The 19,312-nt window shown below is 39.4% G+C and overlaps 5 protein-coding genes across 5 annotated transcripts; 2 read left to right on the forward strand and 3 right to left on the reverse strand.

Annotated features, from left to right (window-relative positions):
- Positions 1–7,966: 7,966 nt before the first annotated feature.
- Positions 7,967–9,489, forward strand: BDR25DRAFT_376477 (phosphotransferase enzyme family protein-like protein). Its single transcript, XM_033697450.1, has one exon. The coding sequence runs from the start codon at positions 8,032–8,034 to the stop codon at positions 9,388–9,390; it is 1,359 nt and encodes a 452-aa protein (XP_033543763.1). The 5' UTR covers positions 7,967–8,031; the 3' UTR covers positions 9,391–9,489.
- A 2,643-nt stretch (positions 9,490–12,132) lies between these two features.
- On the reverse strand, positions 12,133–12,672 carry BDR25DRAFT_305778 (uncharacterized protein). The gene is made up of 2 exons (XM_033690483.1): positions 12,430–12,672; positions 12,133–12,349 (listed from the first exon to the last, which is right to left on the reverse strand). The coding sequence occupies exons 1-2, from the start codon at positions 12,632–12,634 to the stop codon at positions 12,240–12,242; spliced, it is 315 nt and encodes a 104-aa protein (XP_033543764.1). The 5' UTR covers positions 12,635–12,672; the 3' UTR covers positions 12,133–12,239.
- Positions 12,636–13,349, reverse strand: BDR25DRAFT_358983 (uncharacterized protein; the record flags this gene model as incomplete). Its single annotated transcript, XM_033696023.1, has 5 exons — positions 12,636–12,709; positions 12,750–12,847; positions 12,880–13,019; positions 13,111–13,169; positions 13,220–13,349. The coding sequence occupies 5 exons, from the start codon at positions 13,347–13,349 to the stop codon at positions 12,636–12,638; spliced, it is 501 nt and encodes a 166-aa protein (XP_033543765.1).
- Positions 13,350–13,394: 45 nt separating this feature from the next.
- BDR25DRAFT_358984 (uncharacterized protein) lies at positions 13,395–15,827 on the forward strand (the record flags this gene model as incomplete). The annotated part of the gene is made up of 14 exons (XM_033696024.1): positions 13,395–13,406; positions 13,438–13,466; positions 13,537–13,633; positions 13,706–13,740; positions 13,823–13,868; positions 13,931–13,991; positions 14,040–14,180; positions 14,210–14,263; positions 14,310–14,449; positions 14,486–14,495; positions 14,565–15,309; positions 15,337–15,598; positions 15,647–15,772; positions 15,810–15,827. The coding sequence occupies 14 exons, from the start codon at positions 13,395–13,397 to the stop codon at positions 15,825–15,827; spliced, it is 1,776 nt and encodes a 591-aa protein (XP_033543766.1).
- A 2,664-nt stretch (positions 15,828–18,491) lies between these two features.
- BDR25DRAFT_195966 (uncharacterized protein) lies at positions 18,492–19,301 on the reverse strand (the record flags this gene model as incomplete). Its single annotated transcript, XM_033684337.1, has 1 exon — positions 18,492–19,301. A coding segment is annotated over one exon (810 nt), but the record flags the coding sequence as incomplete, so codon positions are not given.
- Between the last annotated feature and the right edge of the window lie 11 nt (positions 19,302–19,312).

Below are 19,312 nucleotides of genomic sequence, written 5' to 3' on the forward strand. Positions count from 1 at the left end.
GCCACTTTTGCTAAGCCCTTACTAAACTCTACCTATCTACATAATGCCTTAACAACAACACTAGATTAAATCTTCTAAAGAACGTTAGATACAGCTTGCTCTTTAAGCTTTTAAATAAGACTTAAAACTTTCCTTATAATGCGCTGTAGCTATCTATAATGTCTTTTACACAACACTAAGCAATTAACGCGCTAGACAGCCTTTATAAGTAGAATACTAGCCTAAATTAAGGAATCTAACTGTCACGATTGTGCACAAGTAAGGTTATAGAGCTTCACGGAGGTCTAGTTTAATTACTATGTGAGGTATTATAGTAGGTACAAGACGTTGTGTGAGGAATAGAAAGGTTTAAAAGAAAATTAGTAATTAAATACTTAGCTTAAAAGTCTAAGCACTTTAGGTATAAATTAAGCCTGTTTTAGGTTTAGTTAGTGTTAAAGTAGTTTATGCTTAAGTTTATGTCTATGTTATGTTATATTTATGTTAGACATGCACTAATAATACTCTAGTACGCATCTAATACAGTTATGTCTAGGATCTAGAGAGGATACTATAACAGTACCCCCCTCTTATTAGGAAGAGAATCTTTTACATTAGTAGTTCTAGCATTAGGTTGTCTTTATTAGGGTACAGGTTTAGTTTAGATAGGTATTAAGCGTAGAATTAAGTTACTATAGAGTTTTTTTATAAAGCTTCTATAGGTTCCTATAACAGTTTGTTGTATCTAGTCTATTTTATAAAGTATTTATAGATACATTTTTTTTATTAAACTAGATCTATTTAACATCTTCTATAATATATTCTAGTTTATTATTTATAATAACAGGTTTAAGTAGCAAGTTTAGCTATTTAAGTAAATAGTTAGATTTAGAAGCTACTTAGCGCAGCAACAATACATAGAACACAGGGTGTATCTTTATGCTGTTAGGTAGAATTAATTAGTAAGTATATAATAAGACTATATAAGCTACTATAAAGAGGCTAAAGTTTTTCTAATTAAGTTTCTTTAATTATTAGTTTATTTAGATATTTCTAGCGTTTAGCTAGACCTTCTTGCTAGCTGCATACGCAAGGGTAAGAGTTTAGAATTAGTTTATGTACTCTTATTAAAAAGCTTAAGCCTATGTAAGCTTTTTATAAACATATTTAGATATATTTTAAATTTTATTAATAAGTCTATTTACATTTATTACTTATATAAATTAATAAGTTAGTTAGAGGGTATTTAAAAGTAGTTTAAATCTTATTTAAAAGTAGTATCTATAGTTTACTAAAAATAGAGATACTTATATTAATTTAGATGTTATGTTATTAGCTTTAAACTATGCTATAGCTAACTATTTTACCTAGTTGTCTTACTAGTAGTTTGTGTACACTTATAGAACTTATTTTATTACAGTGTTTATGTTCTTAGTCTAGCTGTTAGTCTCTAGGTAAAAAGCTGTAGATAGATAGAAAATAATTTAAAGCTATTTATAGAGTTTGTCCTAGAAGGCTAAGACAAACTGTGTACCTCTGTCTAATATAATTATGTTAGGCAGGCTATAGTAAACTTATACATATTAGTAGAATAACTAGGCTATATTAAGGGCAGTTATAGAGGAACATAGTATTAGGTGTTAATACTTAGTTAAGTAATTAATAACTACTATAATATTTATATACTTTTTAGATAAAAGTAGGTTTATAATAAAGTTAATTAATATGTCTTTTTAAGCTTATTTAAAGATTAAAAGCAGTTTAAGTAGGCTATTATACTTTTTTTAAAAGGCCTTTACTTTATAGTAAGTATAGCAACATGATACATATTAGCGTACAGTATAGAACATGCGGGGCTAGTAGTACTCTCTCTATAGTAGGTTAAGAGTCTTTTCTCTGCCTAGGTGTCCTCTAATAGGCAAGTTATATATAATTTAGAGTAGTTTAATTCTTAGTTTATTAAAATTAAAAATTATAAGTTAGTTATAGTAATATAGCTTACTATTTTAGTTTTTATAGTTAGCTAGTGTTACCTTTTTTAACTAACTAGCGCTGTTTTAGAGCAGGTCTAAGGTTTTTTAAATAAATTTATTATTTAGATACTTATTAGTAATAATTTAATTAATTATCTAATCTATTTTGTTTAAGTTAAGGTCTAAAAATAGCTTAAGTTAGAGTAAAGTTTAGTGTTAAGCTTTTTATACTTTTTTCTAAGTAGAGATGTTTTAGGATTGCCTTATAAGAGCATCTAGTTTCCCTTTATTTTAACTAGAATAATAAGTAATCTTAAAATTAAAACAAAATAAGTATTTAAACTAATAAGCTTATTAGTAGCTAAGTTATTTTATAGTTGCAAAGTACTGTAAGTTCTTATAGTTAAATAGAACCTATATTTAATGCGCTGCACCTTCTAGTTTAGGTTGCTATTATTTAAAGTAGTGTACTATAGTAAGTAATTTTTTATTATAGATCTTATAATTACTTTCTACAGGGCTTATTTTTTTTAAAAAGTATGTAATAGGCCTAATAGTCCTGTCTAGCTTAGTCTAGAAGAGAACTCCTGCTACTACATAGTCTAAGGCATTAGCTTCTACAAGTATTAGTAGTTTAAAGTTAAAGTAGTAGAGTATTAAAGCTTTAGTAAAGGCTTTCTTTAGCTAGTTAAAAAACTATTAGTAATTTAAATTAAAGTTAAATTAAATTTCTTTTTTAGTAAGTGTAATTATAAGGCTTACTTACTATAAAAAGTTGTTAATAAATTATTAGTAAAAGTTAGTAAATTTTATAAAAGCTTAAATATTCTTTATATTTTTTAGGTATTACTAATCTAGCATAGTTTAAACCTTAATAGGGTTTATTTAGATGCTATCTGTAAAGATTACATATCCTAAATATGTAACCTTTAATTAGTAGAACTTACATTTATTTATGTTAAGTTATAGACTTACTTTTTCTATAGCCTTTAGCACTAGGCGTACATGCTGTTTATGCTCTAAAAGGCTATTACTATAAATTAAAATATTGTTAATATACACAGTACAGAACATGTCTAGGTAGGGTTAGAGTAAGTTGTTTATAAAATATTAAAAAGTACTAAGCGTGTTAGCTAAGCTAAAGGGCATTACTAGGTACTTAAATAGTCTATATTAGGTTTAAAACGCTGTTAGCTACTTATTACCTTTTACTATCCTTAGCTTATTAAAAGTAGTAATAATATCTAACTTTATAAAATACTTTACTTTACTTAGTTAGCTTAGGGTTTTCTATAAAAAAAGAATTAAGTATTAGTTCTTAATAGTAATAGTGTTTAGTTCTTAGTAGTTAACATAAAATTAAAGCCTACCTTTAGGTTTCTTTATAAATAGTATAAGTAACACTACTAGTAAAAAGCTAGCTTAAATAAACTTTTTTTTAGGTTTTTATTAAAGTATTTTTAAAGCACTTTTAATTTATTTAGTAACATCTTATATAGTAGCCTATAACTAGGTTGTTTACTAGGCTTAAAAGTTATCTAGTAATTATATAAATATTATATTAAAAGCTTATTAGACTTATCTTAAAAAAAAACATATAACAAGTTATAGTAGTTTTAAAAAACTATTATCTTTAAGTTAGTGCATTTTTAGAAAGCTAGAGCTTAGTCTATATTAAAAATTATAACTATGTAGATTTTATAATCTAGTTATTAAGCTAGGGTTATAAATAGAGTAGGTCTTATATAGCAGATGTCTATCTGCTGTTTAAGTCCTAGTTTATGTCTAAATTAAGTAAGTAAAGATTTCTTAAAGGCTTTTTTTTTTTAAGTTTAAGTAGTTATTAAATTATTTTACATAGCCTATCTTAGTAAAAGGCCTAGCTTATTAGCCTTACTTAAGTAGTTTTTTTTTAAGTTATTAAAAAGTAAGTCTAGAGACCTTTTATATTAAGTGCTACTTAAGTGTTATTTAGGTGTAAGTATAAGCATATATCTTAGTATTAAAAAGAGTTAAAGTTTAGAACTTACTCTTAGTAATTAAAAGTAACCTTATGCTAATATAGCTATAGTTATTTTAAAATTAGGTTATAACATTCTATGTTTATTACATAGAGCTTAATTTACTTCTTATAGTGTTAGTAAGTAATTATAATAGTTATAGTATAAAAAATAAAACTTTTTTTAAGTTATTTTCTATTAAATCTAGTTAAGTAAATTATTTAAGTAAGTAGTGTTAATTAAAGATTTAGTTTACACACTAGTTTTTTATTAATATAACCTATACTATTTACTTTTAAGTTAATAAAAGCCTATATTAAAGCTAATATAGTTCTTTATTATAAATATATAGAAATATTAACTTAGTACTTTTAGTTGTTAGTAAAGGACTTAGCCTATAAGTTAGTAAAGATCTAGTGTTAAATTAGTTCTAGAGGGCAACTTAGCCCTAGAACAAGCCTTTTTATAGGCTTCTACTACTATAGCTACAGCTGCGTTAAGAGTAGTAAAGGGGATTAAAGCTTAAATATAAGTTAAAGCTCTTATAAAAATAAAATTAAAATAGTAAAAATCTTTAATAAGTGCTAGCAGCGCTACTTATGTAGACTTAAAAAAAAGAAATAAAGTAGTTTTAAAAAATATAACTATGCTTACTGCACTTAAAGTATTAACCTTTTTTTTATAATTTTTACACTTTTTAAAACTAACTAAAGCATAATTTAAATTAATTTTTATTACATTAAAGTCTTTATTTATAACTGCGCTAGTTTAGGGGCGTATTAAAGCTTGTATAAGAAGGAACTTTATGTTATTATTATAGGTAGTAATTAAGTTTATATACATGTTAAGGTTATTTAGAAGAGGTTCTTCTACTATAGCGCGTTATAGTTTAGTTAAGAGGAAGTTATATAAGGCTATAATTAAACTTATCTTATTTAAGCCTATATTAGATGTAAGTTAGTAAAACTTAGTAAAGTGTAAAGTAAAGCTTTTTTTTATTTATTATAAGGTGTTTAGGCAACTTAAGGCTGTTAACCTTTTATTTAAGTCTTTATAAGTTACTTATAAAAACACTATAAATTAATTTAAGTTAATAATATCCTTATTTATTAGTAAGTTAATTAAGGTTATTATGTTATAGTTAAGTTAAAAGTAGGCATATAGTAACTAAAAGTGTTTAGAGGGGAATTAGTCTATATTTTCTTTAAGTTTGTATTAAAGCTTATATAAGAAAAAAAGTAAGTCTTTTTATTTTCTATTAAATAGTAAGGAATTAGAGAGTTAGTTAGATTTTATTACTAAGTTAGAAAAGTTACAAGTTATAGGCAGCATTAGACAGAAAAAAGTTAAGCTATCTCTAGACTTTTAAGTAAGCTTTAAGGCTAGTAAGTTCTTAGTTCCTACTACTATAATAAAAGTTAAGGTAAAAATAGACTGCTTAATAACATAAAGCTATTTTTTAAAGTCTTTTTAAAAAGCTTTTAAGCTTACAACATAGTAGCTTTTTTATAAAGTAAGCACTTTTTAAAAAGCTTTTTAGCTTACTTTAATAGCTTAAAGTTATATAAGTACTAAGCTTATTAAATTAAATTTAGAGGCTATTTTTAGCTAAAGTTTTAATATAACATAATGTTATAATTATGCATAAGTAAGGTTATAGAGCTTTACAGAGGTCTAGTTTAATTACTATATAAGGTATTATAGTAGGTATAAGATGTTATGTAAGAAATAAAAAGGTTTAAAAAAAATTAGTAGTTAAATACTTAGCTTAGAAGTCTAAGCGCTTTAAGTATAAATTAAGCCTATTCTAGGTTTAGTTAGTGTTAAAGCAGTTTATACTTAAGTTTATGTCTGTGTTGTGTTGTGTTTATGTTAGATGTGCACTAATAATACTCTAGTACGCGTCTAATACAGTTATGTCTGGGATCTGGGGAGGATACCGTGACACTAACTAAGCTTAAAAAAAAGGTAGTTGTTAAGTACATACTTAAGCTTATTACACGCAGATTTTCCTTTAGGCTTATAGCTATAGCTAATATAGCTAATTCTTTACCTGCAGAGTGTAATCTAGGCTAGGTTAGCTTAAACTAGACTAGTATATAAGTTAAGCACTACCTTAAGTTTATAATAAAGTTTAATTATAAGTATAATTATAAAAGAGCGCTTTATAAAGATTTAAAGGTTATCTAGGGCTAGTTTTGCCTAGTAGCTAACATAAAAGCTAAGTACAGTATTTAGAATAAAGACAGGTATAACTTTAATAAGTTAGGCTTTATAATAGGCTAGATATTAACTAGAGTAGTTGTTACAGCTTTAAAAAGATAAGAACAGCTAAAGGTAATATAGTAAAGTAATAAAAAGTAAATAACAGTTATCTAAAGCATTAATGTAATAAAGTAGGCTATAAAATTATAAAGCTTTAAGTAGTAAATAAGGCTACTACGCAACATAGATTACATAAAAAAAAGTAAATTTAGGCAAAAAAGACTTTAATAGTTAAGGATAGAGCTTGTTTAACTACTCTAAAGGAGTTTAAAGCGTGTAGTAATAGGAAGAAGCTAAAGACACAAGTGCGCGCTAAAGAAAGTAAGCTAAGTTAAAAGTAATATAGGCAGTGCAATTAGACTAGGCATAACTTATATATATATAAGTAAGTAGCAGAAGTAGACTCTAAATAATATCTTGTGTTATATTACTTTATATAGGGCTAAAGTAGGCTGTTTTGCAAGAGAATAGGGTAGTTTTAGTAGGGGCTTAGCAAAAGTAGCCAGCCAACCCGTGTAGCCGGCCAACCCGTTAGGTACGTTAGCTATATTAGCTATAAATGCTATCTAAGGGGAAAATCCTTGCATATATAGCTTAAGTATAGTCTTAACAATCACCTGCTCCTTCTTATTACCTAGCCTTTATAAGTTAGCTGTAGAATTAGCTTATAAAAGTTGTCTAGCGCTATAGTTATTTGTTATTTTTTAAGAGACTTTGTACATAGCTACAGCATGTTTCTTTAAGAGTTTTATGTCTTATTTAAAAGCTTAGAGCGTAAGCTGTATCTAATGTTCTTTTAGCGCATTTAAGTAGTGTTGTTAGGAACGCATTAGTGTAGAAAGGGTAGTTTAGTAGGGTCTTAGCAAAAGTAAGCGACTTAGGTGTGTAAGCAACTCGCCTGTGAAGTACGTTATAACCTATTTAAAAAATAAAAGATTATTATAGTTAATAATAAAAAAGTTATTTAAAATAACTACTAGACTAACTTAGTAGTAGTTATATAGTTAAATTATTTAAATTATTTCTTTAATATATTTTATAAATTACACTAGTATACCTTTAACAATAAGTAAATAAGTATTTTTAACTTTAGCTATAAGCTTCTATAATTTTAATAGATATTAACATAAATGTGAACTATAATATTAATATTTATTAGATGGTAAAGCTAGACATTCTAAACTTATGTAAAGTTTAGTAGTAAGTATAACTAATACTATTAGTAAAATAAAAAACTCTATTAGCTAGCTGTATATAGTTTTAGTAGGGTTTTAGCAGAGTAGCTAACTCGCCTAGAAGTCTAACTTGCTTATAAGGTACGTTATAGGACTTAGCATCGCAATACTTTACTAAATCTTGTTAGAAACAGGTGATAAAAATGTTAGAACATAGCTAGAGGCTGTCTCTATTACTTATTAAAATCTAACCTAGTTTAGACAAATAGTAGTAGAGCTATAATAATTTTTAGCTTAGCTAGTATATAGTAAAAGAGGGTTATAATTACTAGAGTACCTAAAATATTACAAAAGTCTCTTGTACAGCTGGACAGAGAATGCGTTTTTAAGCCCCTAATTAGGTGGCCTTGTCATTAGAGGAGCTAATAGGGGTCCCCCTGCTAGTTGCAGGGGGAGAAGGTCCTTAAGGGCTCTGAGCTTCTCTGCACAGTCGGCTGAGCACCCGAGATAACTAATCTCGCTAGTTGCACAGGTACAGATATTCTTCGCCTTCTTTACCTTTGTACTCTAGCTACACAATTCTTCTTCTTTTGCTCCTTACCTTGGTATATTTTCTGCACCTGACTGTGGCCTGCGGAGATGATGACTGTATTCGATGAACTAGCCGAAACAGATGGGGACAATGAATTCAAGGCTTGGTTGTCAATGGTTATCGATGCAAAGCAAGAGATTGTCGCCTTTGTCGCTTCTCGACGACAAGGCAAGCCCGCGGGAGAGTTTGACGGCTACCTTAAAGGCTCATTCAACCTTAGTCTCGTCGTCAGATTTAGCGATGGAGGGCCGAAAGCTGTGATTCGCTTCCCAAAACCAGGTCATACAGCCACAGCTTTCCGGGATGAAAAGGTCAGGAATGAAGTCCAATTCCTGAAATTTCTAAGCGAGAAGACTACTATTCCTATACCTCGGGTAGCAAGTTGGGGTATGATCGAAGACAGTCCTCGGCATCTCGGTCCATTCATAATTATGGACTATGTTGATGGCATCTCGCTGGCGACCATCTTAAAGCAGCCAACGGAGACCGAACAAGATGAAGTGATCCTCGCGACCGACGTGGACGACACGAAACTGGATTATGTCTACGAGCAACTTGCCGATTACATGGTACAACTCTCCCGACTAGATTTTTCTACAATCGGCGCGATATCAAAGAGTCCGTCTTCAAATGAATGGTTTGCTAGCGAAAGACCTCTAACCTACAACATAAATGAGTTGAAGACTGTCGTCTCAAACTACCCTATAAGTGGATATCCTACAGCCCCGTTCACGTCTGCAAAGGAGTTTCTTCACTCTCTCGCTAAAGAGCATCTTGTCCATCTTCGAACCCAACGAAACCTTGCCAATAACCGGGAAGATGCTAAGAAGCGGTTCATTGCACGCCATCGATTCAAGCAGCTAATCTCCCGCTACTGCCTCGATGATGCCGGTCCTTTCAAGCCCTACTGTGACGACCTGCAGCCTACAAACATGCTTGCGCACCCGGACACTCTCCGTATCACAGCTGTACTGGACTTCGAATTCACAAACACCATGCCAGCGCAGTTTGCATACGACCCACCTTGGTGGCTACTTCTACTGGGTCCAGATATGTGGCTTGAAAACCATTCCATCGAAGATTTTATGATCCGCTACGTGCCAAGAATGGAACAGTTCTTGCGAGCCTTGGAACGGGTGGAGGCGAGGACAAATTCGGAAGGAAGCCAGAGAAACCCACTTCTTTCTGTGCGGATGCGTGACTCCTGGGCAACTGGAAGGTTCTGGTTCGACTATGGAATCAGGAAGAGTTTCGACATAGATGCGGTCTATTGGGCTGCACTTCACAAGGATGGGGATGATGTGCTTAATGACAAGATGAGAGAAGAGCTGGAGAAGTTGATGGATTTAAAGATGGACCAGTTGAAAGCTTATGATGCAGAGTGTAAGGTCCGATTTTCTTCGTGAGATTTGGTTTCCGCAGGCTATGCTTGTTCATGTGGTTGGTGAACTGAGAGATGTAGCGTTAGATGTCTTTCCGTGCTCCACATTATTCCGAAAGAGGAGGTTACAACTAATTAACGTCGCCTTTAAAGGAGAAATAAAATCCATCAGGGCACATTCACAAAAAGAGCGATTACTGCATCAAGCAATACCACTGCGGCTTGTGGTCCCCAGTGGTGACCTTCAACTTGCACCGTATTTAATCGTATCGAGTTTCACTACGAGGCCGACATCGTCGCGAGCTGTCTGGCACGTGAAGTAGGAATGCTTCCCTGCGCTAGGGTGTCACTGCGCCTAGTTTAATTGGTCCTAGTCTGGTCCCTGCTGTGGATCCCGTTTCCGGTGATCTGTTTTCCTAGTGTCCGCCTTTACCAATATTCTGTTCCAACCTCGAATTTCCCGGACTGTGCGGAGGTGCTTGGGGTGTTAAATGAATTGAGGACGGGATAGTAAGCGATCGCGCTGATGCACGATTTGGACGTGGCGAGACGGGTTGTGGAGAATGCAGCTAGACCCGGCGATAGCTGGCCAACTAATGCTATTGATCTCACCTTGTTAGCTTTAGCCTTGTCGCGCTTTCTTCGAGGATAGCATTCTCATAAGCCCTCGTCCGACAAGATGCCATTATCCCTGAACCAGCCTTGCCTAATCTAGGGCCATTGCCTTGTTATCCTCCAGCCGTAGTGAGCGACGTTTCGTATTCGCATATATAGACTAGAGCGGTCGACGTCGGTTGTCTAATGGGAGTGGATTGCGGAAGCGTTTTCGGAACGAGAGGGCGAGAGCAGAGTTGAACATGGGGAAGGAGTGTAGGGGCGCCTGATTCTGCCAGAGTCGAAGCCAGGAGAGGTGCTGGGCATGCGTAGTGAGAGGGCGGAATGGGGATGTCTGAGGACTCGTTTTTTTGTTGTTCAAGAGTGTTTTACTGCTGACGCGCGACGGAAGATTCGTTTGATTTTACCTCCCAGTTAGTGGATACGTTAAGGCTTCCCGGGGTTTCCACATGATTTCCGGTCAGCTAGAGAGGCTAGCTCATGCCGGTGCGGTGGCCCGTACAATCAAGGCTGACCAGGACTTGGTTCGCATGAGGTCACACACCGAAGCCATGCTCGTATGGATCTTGTGCGGCCAGTCCGTAGTGGATCTGTGTCCTCTTGAAATCCTTCTCTTCATTAAATGTGAGGATATGGCTATCATTATCCAATTAAAGTGGCTCGTAAACACACCTAGAGTAGTCTCAGCTAATTGGTCCCTTAGCTTTGCGTAGTCAAGGTTGTATAGCTTTCGGTCAAATGAGTATGTGGTCAGGTCATCATTCATTTATTAAGATTGAGTCAGCTAAGCATCGCCTTCCTTGTTCTATGATCACCACAACCCCCGTGAATGGCCCTTCACTGGAATATTAGGGCAGAATTGTGTCTAATTGTTTTGAGCATTCGTTGTGTGGAAAGCATATGCCATATTCGCAGAGAGTCTTGACATAATAGAAGGGAAACGCCGTAGCGACTATAGTTAATTGTATCTAGAAACTTTAGTAACGAAACTATAGTACACGCTTGATTGGGTGTTGGTGAGGTTACAGCAGTAGATTGAATACCAACCCTCTAGAGGTTCAGCTGCATTCGCATAATTCCTCCGCTGTGAGTTGGCTCCCTTCGGTCATACCAACGTAAGGATTGAGCCATTTTTGCATAGATTCTGCGCCGCTCTGCCAGCTGACGAAGCCAGCAATGTCTCGCCGTGGCCGAGCTCCATCCGCGAATGCCAACGCTCCAATCGTAACCGCTGTTCTCCGCTTAGTATGGATCCTGCGCCGTTCGCTCGGTCCAAAGAGAAGAGTTATTCGTCAAAGCTCGTTTCCGTCCTTCACCAAGCACTATACACCTGGAATTTGCTTCGGTTTGCCGGAGGCTGTCACTCAGCTTGGGTTACCAGTAGAGTAGGCCTATAGTACTCCTTTGTCAAGGGGCCTGCCATTGAGTCGCTCGTAAGGACCGAGGAATTCGCCAGCATTGACCAATGGTGTCATCTGGTTCGCTCCGGCATCGAAGCTCTTCTACTCCACAGTTGTGAAGAGTTCGGGGGTCGGGGGATAAGAAATGATCAGTGCTGTTAGATCGTAAGTAGAAGAAACTAGGTCAACGATGAGAGCAAATACAGCTGCCATGTAGTTTTGTGCTCTATAGTCCGTCGATCATAATCTGGGTGGATGAGAAGTGAAGTGGAGTGGAGCGATCACAAGGACGGACGGGGCGGTTTCTGGGAGCTTCTGATGATGTGTAGTTAGCGTGAGGCAGCAGGCTTGGGTGAAGCCGGCAGACATGCGATTAGGCAAGAATAGCCAACTTCAAGGGGCCCGCTCAAGCGTGTGGGGTGCGTTTATGCAACTCAGGCTCGTGCTCAGGCTGTTCAGCCTCAACTCAGGATCCGCTCACCCTAACGCACCCACAGCTCAGGCTGGAGCAGGAGCAGCTCAGTCCCCTGAACTGGAAGGGAAACTGCTTGTGTGCGAATTGGGACGTGGCAATAAGTGTTATAGAAACCATTCACGTGTAATAAACACTTCAATTACGGCAGAGATGAGGTTTTGTTTAGGCCAAAGCACATTTCGATTTTAGTGAGCGACCGAGGTACATCCCCCATCATCAGGCAATCATATATTCAAATGGTTCAAGAACGAGAGAATGGGAGGGGCCATCAGTCCACAGCGTCCAATGGAGTATACAACCACCCTACCCACAACTCCCAGCCACCCCGTATAGCTCCACAATACTCCTCTCTCTCACGAGTTTCCTACCCCGGGAATTCAACTTCTAAGGGCAGTCGACAGAGAAAGACCCAATCTTGCCCGAAAACTGAACACACTGCCCAACACGAGCAGCCTTGGCATTGTTACTGCAGTTGCTGTCGGTATATACGGTCGCTAACACAACTTGTCAGTACAGTCCCCGGAAATTCCCACACTTCGAGTTAGAGGAATACTACTCCGCAGCACAGACATACCAGTACAGCCAGATCCAAGATCATTGACCTTAATGCTTTTGACATTCCCAACACTCTTGCAGGTGTTAGGACCATGGGATGGAGGTGCGGTCCAAGTGAGGTGGTCGCCGCTGTTGCAATTCGAACCACTCCAGCTATCAAGATGGGAATCTGCCGCTACAAGGGCAGCAAGAGCGAGAATGAGGGAGGGAGTAAAAGCCTTCATGTTATGGAGTAGATTTAGTGAATCTAATTTTGTTCTCTAGTGTGGAAATAATGTGCTTGAGAATGAGTTGGTAGGCTTGTCGGCGAAGATCTAGGCTTCCCTTTATACTCTTCACACCACATACTCGCAGAACTCGTTGTCGGTGAATCATTCTCAGTGAGAGAATGCGCTGGGTAGATCACCACTGAGCTGACGCTTCCATATGCTATCATGCTACCATTTGATTACGCTTACAGTCTCGCGACGTCTCTAAAGGAGAAAGAAGGGTCCCAATGTGGTGGTTTAATGGCACGGTTGTCTCCTTTCGGGCTTTGATAAAATCCACGTTTGGAGTCAGATGGTGCGATATTTCGAAGTTAATATCGGTGGTCATTCTGTATTTCGTCTTTCTCCACCCTACAGGGAAAGAAAACAACTGCCGTTAGAGCCAATAAATGTCTTAAGCAATCAAGGCGTACTCCTCATGCAATTCAAACCGGCCGTATCTTAGCCCCTATAGTTTTCGCAATAATGTGCGCTTTTACAAATATTTCGCCTTCCAAACAGGCCATTCGCCGGGTCATGAAGTGTTTGTAGGTCCGTCACTCCGTGCTCTCATATAATCGTGAGGAGAAAATTCCCTAATGAAGCGAAATCTTGCGAGATGATTCAATAGAAGCGGTCCAGCTGAATGGGATTTAATATAATTTGAACGCTGTGTCGAAGGCTGTGTCATCACATAGTCTTAATCCATCAGCCAGTCACGGCGTTGCGCGACATCATGAAGTCGTTGGTCAGAGGCAAGTGCTGTTGTGGATCTCGAGTTAGTGTGGCTGAGCAGATGCACTTATTGGTTTACACCCTTCATAATAGAATATCATCATATAATTTGCTCGCAACAAAAACAACCTGCAACGCTCTAGCTTGTTGTATTTGGTGCTTGGCCTGAAGATGATCGATAAACAAGAAAAAGCTGCTTGTGTGCATACGTCCAATCCGATAAGAGAGCAGTCTCCTGGCGTATTTTAGGCCACGGGCGCGCAGATTAAGTCACAGCATTTCAGCTTAAGCACGTGCACGCGCAGAAACAAGCGAACGATCTTTTCGATCTTGGCTAAAAGCAAAACGTAAAGATTATTTTACATTCTAAGCGCTTAGAATTTTTGCACGTGTCTTTAATAATGCAATCCCCGTTACCTCTTCGCCGAGGGGAAAGGTGTTCGAATTCCTTTCCGCACCCATTCAGGTCATTATGGTAGGAGCCATGCTCTAAGATCTTCTTGGTGCTTAATACAGGCGTGCAAAAGGCTACGCGAGGTGTATGTAACCTCTAAGGTACAGGAGATATTGCATGATGAACATGCCTTTGCAAAAATAAGTCCTCTTAGGTAATTAAACCATTCGCGATTCTCCTCAATCGCTCTAGAAAACGAAAAAAATGCCAAAACATTTCACGCCCAATTTCCTGCCACATGCAGCTTCCCCGCTTCACCCAACGCCCTGCCAAGATTCATAAATGAACGCCGCAGTCTACGCAAATTGCTAGCTGACAATTTTCTTTCATTTGGTCAAGTTTCTCGCCCATCTATGTAACAGGCTATCAAATCTGCGAGGATTTCTGGCTATTTCCCTTAGTGATCTACTTTCGAGGTCCCCGACATACTTAAACTTTATAGCAATATGAATTCAGGGTAAGGGAATGCATCCTTCCAATCAATCTCCAAGGATGGTATAAGATCTCAGATGGCTGGCGGTTATGATTCTGAGAATATACGGTGTGCGTCGCCTCTCACTTTCCTATTTTCAATCCTTGAGTCACTCATTGAAACTTCCCAGGTTAGCATCGCCACGCCACGACCATGAAACTCTCAGTTCATGTTTCGTGGCTTCTAGCCATAGGTGTAGCTAGCGCAAGCAATGGTAATCATGCCCTTTCGAAGAGACTGATTAGGGGACCAGGCAGACACACAAGTAAGTTTCTCAGCTTTTCGTTCATTCCTATTCCTCCATGCATTCTTCTCTAAACCCCTAACCCCTACGGAACTTCGAGAACTAGCTCTACCAACACAATCTCACCCGCTTCTAGTGGGTGGTAACATTAGCGAAATAACCTCCTGGACCCTAACCTCCCTCTCGTATGGCATCCTCGGCTCTCTCCCTGCAAACTCCACCTCTTTTCTCCAATACCTCTGCACCAACTTCTCCTCCCTAACTTCCCGCTACGTCGACGCATTTCCTATTACTAATGGTGATATCACCGCCTTCGCGAAATCCGCAATTTGCGATGCCGCCGCCAACCCCTCCACCTCCCCCGTTGTACCGGAGAAAGTAGGCGGAAATGCCTGGTACCTAAAATCCTACCTCGCAGGCATCTTCACTATCCAAACCTACCATGGCTATCTAAAAAACTCCACATATATGGCAACGATGTGTTACTACCTGGAGGAAACCCTCCTCAACGGTCTCTGGCTCCCAAACTACGACATCGAGCCCGGAAGCGGCGTTGATGTTGAAGGCAGCTTTTGCGCGAGTGCGGGTTATTATGACCGTGGTCCGGGGTTTACATACACGAATGCCACAGTTGGGACAGAAGTGCATGAAAAGGCAACGAGCCTTGTTAGCGAGTTTCTGGCAAGAGTATTAGTGGTTGTGTTGAAGGATGAGGAGTGGGTGAGATGGGTGTGTGAGGGGAAGAGGTGGCGGTGGTGGGGCGAGGGGATAAGGGCAATGGGGTTGGATGAGGGGGTTGCGAGGGGGGTGGTGTGTGGTGAGAAAGAACAGGTGGTAGTGGGTGTTGAGGAGGCAAGGAGGGGGTTGTGGGAGGTGATGGGCAGGTTGTTTGAGTTTCAACTGTTTCATGCAGGGAATGAGAGAACGTACATGCAGTATTTGTGTGAGAATCTGAAGGAGGTGGATTTAGGGAAGGTGGGGCTAGACGGGGTGAAGATTCGAAGAGATGCTTGCGCTGCTTGGGGAGGTAGCGGTGTATAAGGGACTATATTTGAAGGGAGATTTTACCCTCATATGTCTGAGAGTGGGCGAAATTCTGAAAATGTATCTATGAAGAAGTACACCCAAGCGAAAGTTTTGGGATTTGGCATTGCCGCTGCCCTTTTGCTTAGAGTCCAGGAGCTATACGAGAGCGGAAATGCTACTTTCGTTCGCCATGAAGGGGTGGTGTTCTGCCGTCAGCCAGCCATCCAACGGTTATTAAGCGCCTTCTCTAAACTCCTAAATTCCTCCTTGGGACTTCAGAAAGCGCTCAAATAAGTCCTAGAAGCTGAAAACAAGCTCCATGCTCTCGTAAACTCGACAACTGAGTCTCCTCTGCAATATTCACATTACCCGAAACCTGCCCTGAATTCTCAACCGCGGTCCCGGCAATGTCCGCGATCACAACCGTCCCCTCAAGCTCGAACAATGCAGCAAAAGCGAGGGTAGGTCGTCGAAACAATACCACTGGTGGCCTGACGGGAAAAGCACTCGTGTAAGAGCAGTCTCTTGGAAGCTCGGGTAGAGAAGGGGGAACTACCATGGAGAAAACAGCATATGCTAAACAATACTTAAGGAGCAATCAGCAGATCTCACAATATAGGACGAGTATGGCTCCGTGTCGCACACGGATCTCAACATGGATCTGGATTAAAAGAGTACTAGCGTTTCTAGAAGATAGAGTGGGGTGTCGTAGTTGAGAAGGTGAAGAGAAATTATCGAAGATAAACATTCCAGTAGTGACTGCGTACGATGTACCCCATGTGCTTGTCCAAAGTGCAAGCCTCAATCATCAGTCAAATCCACCACCTCTGCCTTCCTTTTCACACCTGCAACTCGAGGTAAGGCGCGCGAATCTTGTAACGGCACCGAGATCGGCCGAAATGATTGCATGCCTTGGCCATCGGGAGTAAGGAGGGATTGGATCAAATCGAACAGTTCTCCAAAATTTCCTTGGGGCGCCATTTTCTTCACCTGGCTCTGCAAGTGACCGAGTTGTGATCGCATATCATCGTTATCCAAGTTCCAGTTAAAATTCAGCGCATAGTACTCGCTGTCGGTCTTGTGGATGACGAGAGTATATGGTGGTCGTTGGCTTCGGTCGGTGTCGAACACGTATTCTCGATAATTAAGAATATCCCGTTCAAGATGCTTACGAATTTTCTCTGCGTAACGAAAACTCCCAACAGACTGATTCGGATTAGCGAGAAATTCTCCCAATGACTGGCATGGTTCACAGCCACAGATTTTTCGAGGTGTGCGTTTCCAACTCTTTGACTTCGAAGGACGCCGTCGTGCTAAGGATCCTGCGGTCTGCTTTATGATGGAGCTGACGAAGGATATGATTGCATCGTGCGCACTGCTACTGGGGTGTCGCGCAAGGATGCCGATCAATTTGTCAGCCAAGTTGATCAGTCTGCTCCAGTTTTCCCAGAAAGTGGCGTTTACATCTGGAAGCTTAGGCAAGATGGAAGAAACCAAGGGCAAAGATTCTTGGTCCAGCCCCAGAGCCATGGTCTTTTCAATGATCACCAATATTTCGTTTACAAATTCTGGCAGATCCTTTCCCCAGGAGTTACTACGGTGGTTGTATAAGTAGGGACCACTCAATGTAGAACGTGGCGACTCGATGCCGATGTCATTAGACGACATCTTCAGAATCTGAGCAGCGGAGGATATGGCCCTCTCAAATGTCGGCTTGGTAATTTCCTCGCAATTAGTGCCGGCCAGCTGGCTTAGGTACCGAGCAAGAGCAACTCGTTTTGGGCTCTTTATCAGAATTGGGAGGACACTAATAATATCAGTCAAGATCCACCACATTCAATCGATGAAACTTACACGTCAAAATATAAGTCATGAGAAACAGAGCGGATGATGGTTAATAGAGCCGGGACATCCTTTTCCGAATATGATTTGACAGAACGCAGCATATTCTCTTGGTGCGCTTTCCACCAATCATCGAATGACGGTATCATCGATGAGGGAAGCTCGGATTTGAAGAATTCGAGGGAACTTATTAGGGAGCACGCCGTTTGGAAGGTTTGTTCTCCCGAAGTTTGGTTCAGCCTGCGGTAGATTAGCATGGATTGCTTGTAAGTATATCTAGGAGTGCTTCAAGATACCATGCAGCCCACGCGTTTGGCGTACCACTCGACGCATCCTTTGCCACTTCCCTTGCCACGACGCGAACCAAATCAGTTGATGAAGACCAATTTGTGTCTAGCATGGTTTCCTGTAGTGCTTCGCGGACCAGTACTGCTTGCCCAAGCGTTTGGCAGAGTTCAGAGACTTGCGCGAACAATTCATGAATGTCTTCGGGTCGACCTCCAAATCCATATCCATAGTATTCATAGGACCCGTATTTAGGACTATGTTGGGAGTTCGCGGTCAATTTTTGGATTAGATTTTTCAAAAGGAATTTCAACTCCTCCGTCCCTCGTCTGGTCATTTCCTCGTTAGCTTGCGCCGCTTGATCATTCCTGACCAGCTCAAGAAGAGCTCGGAAAGTCCTCAAGTTGTATTGTCTTGGGAATGATAAATGCCTCATGAGCTGGTCTCCTCGTAAGAGAATGAGAACCTAGCATGAATTAGTTAGCTTCCTGAGCGTCACTATGAAACCACGAACCGTGTCATGGTAGCGATACGTCGAGGCCATTGCCTCGTTTCCCGTATAATCACCCTCATCTTCACTGTCCACGGGCCGGCCATTGTACAGATCTTCCGCAAGAATCTGGTTCGACTCAACATCCAAAATTAGATCAATTCGTTCCCCGGCAGGGGTGACGACATATTCAAGAGAAACAAGAGGACCCTCATCCTCATCCTCATACCCTTCTTGGTCTTCTGTCTTGGTCATCCTCCCGAGGAGCAAGTACACTCCGTTCTTCGTACAGAGATGCTGAAGGTATCGTCCTCTCACTGCGTCATGACCCTTCAAGCTCTTCAGGGAGAGGCCTGCATCGGTGTATTGGTGATCCAGTGGATACACAAACATGTCTAGGTAGTGAAAGTCTTTTCCCCAAACATGCAGCAGTCGTTCCAGGCGATCATGGCTATCATCAAGCGCCGCAGCTGTTTGCCTTGGCATGCCTAAGTCTTGGACTAGGTTGTAGGTCATGACTAACCGATAACCGGAACCAATAGGCTTGATCTCGTGTTGCACGTCTGAGTACCATGCAAGAGTCGAAAGGTCGAATTTGGAGCCCAGTGCGGTCTCCATCACTCGCTTCTTTTTGTTGTGGGCTAGGTGAACTTCACCACCACTATGCTCAGATGGCAGACAGACCACTAATGTTCCGAACATTCCAGGTACTTTTTCGCTATCCTTGTGGGCTTTGAAAAATGCACCCTCCTCGTAAAGGAGTAGTTTGTACTGCTCTGCCCGAGACGGAACCTGCACACCAAGGTCTTGGGTTGTTTTTGCCACGAGGGTGTCTAGAAATACTGCCCAGGCGGGATTCTGACACTGGAAATCCCCACAATCTAACTCCCAAGACTTCCTCACAGACGTGTCCACGATCGTCTCCGCGCCCTTTCCAAATGGCGATTGTTTGCAGAGACGCGCAATGCTTTCCGCGTCTCGAGTCGATAGCGGCAATCCCACCGATCCATAATTGTTGACGCGAAGCCCAGGATTCGGATAAATATTGAAGTGGCGAAAGGCAGAGTACGTTCCATCGTGTTGGATATCGTCCAAACAGTATTGCA

This window comes from Lindgomyces ingoldianus (genome assembly GCF_010093535.1).
Source record: "Lindgomyces ingoldianus strain ATCC 200398 unplaced genomic scaffold BDR25scaffold_31, whole genome shotgun sequence".
Classification (NCBI taxonomy): Eukaryota; Fungi; Ascomycota; class Dothideomycetes; order Pleosporales; family Lindgomycetaceae; genus Lindgomyces; species Lindgomyces ingoldianus.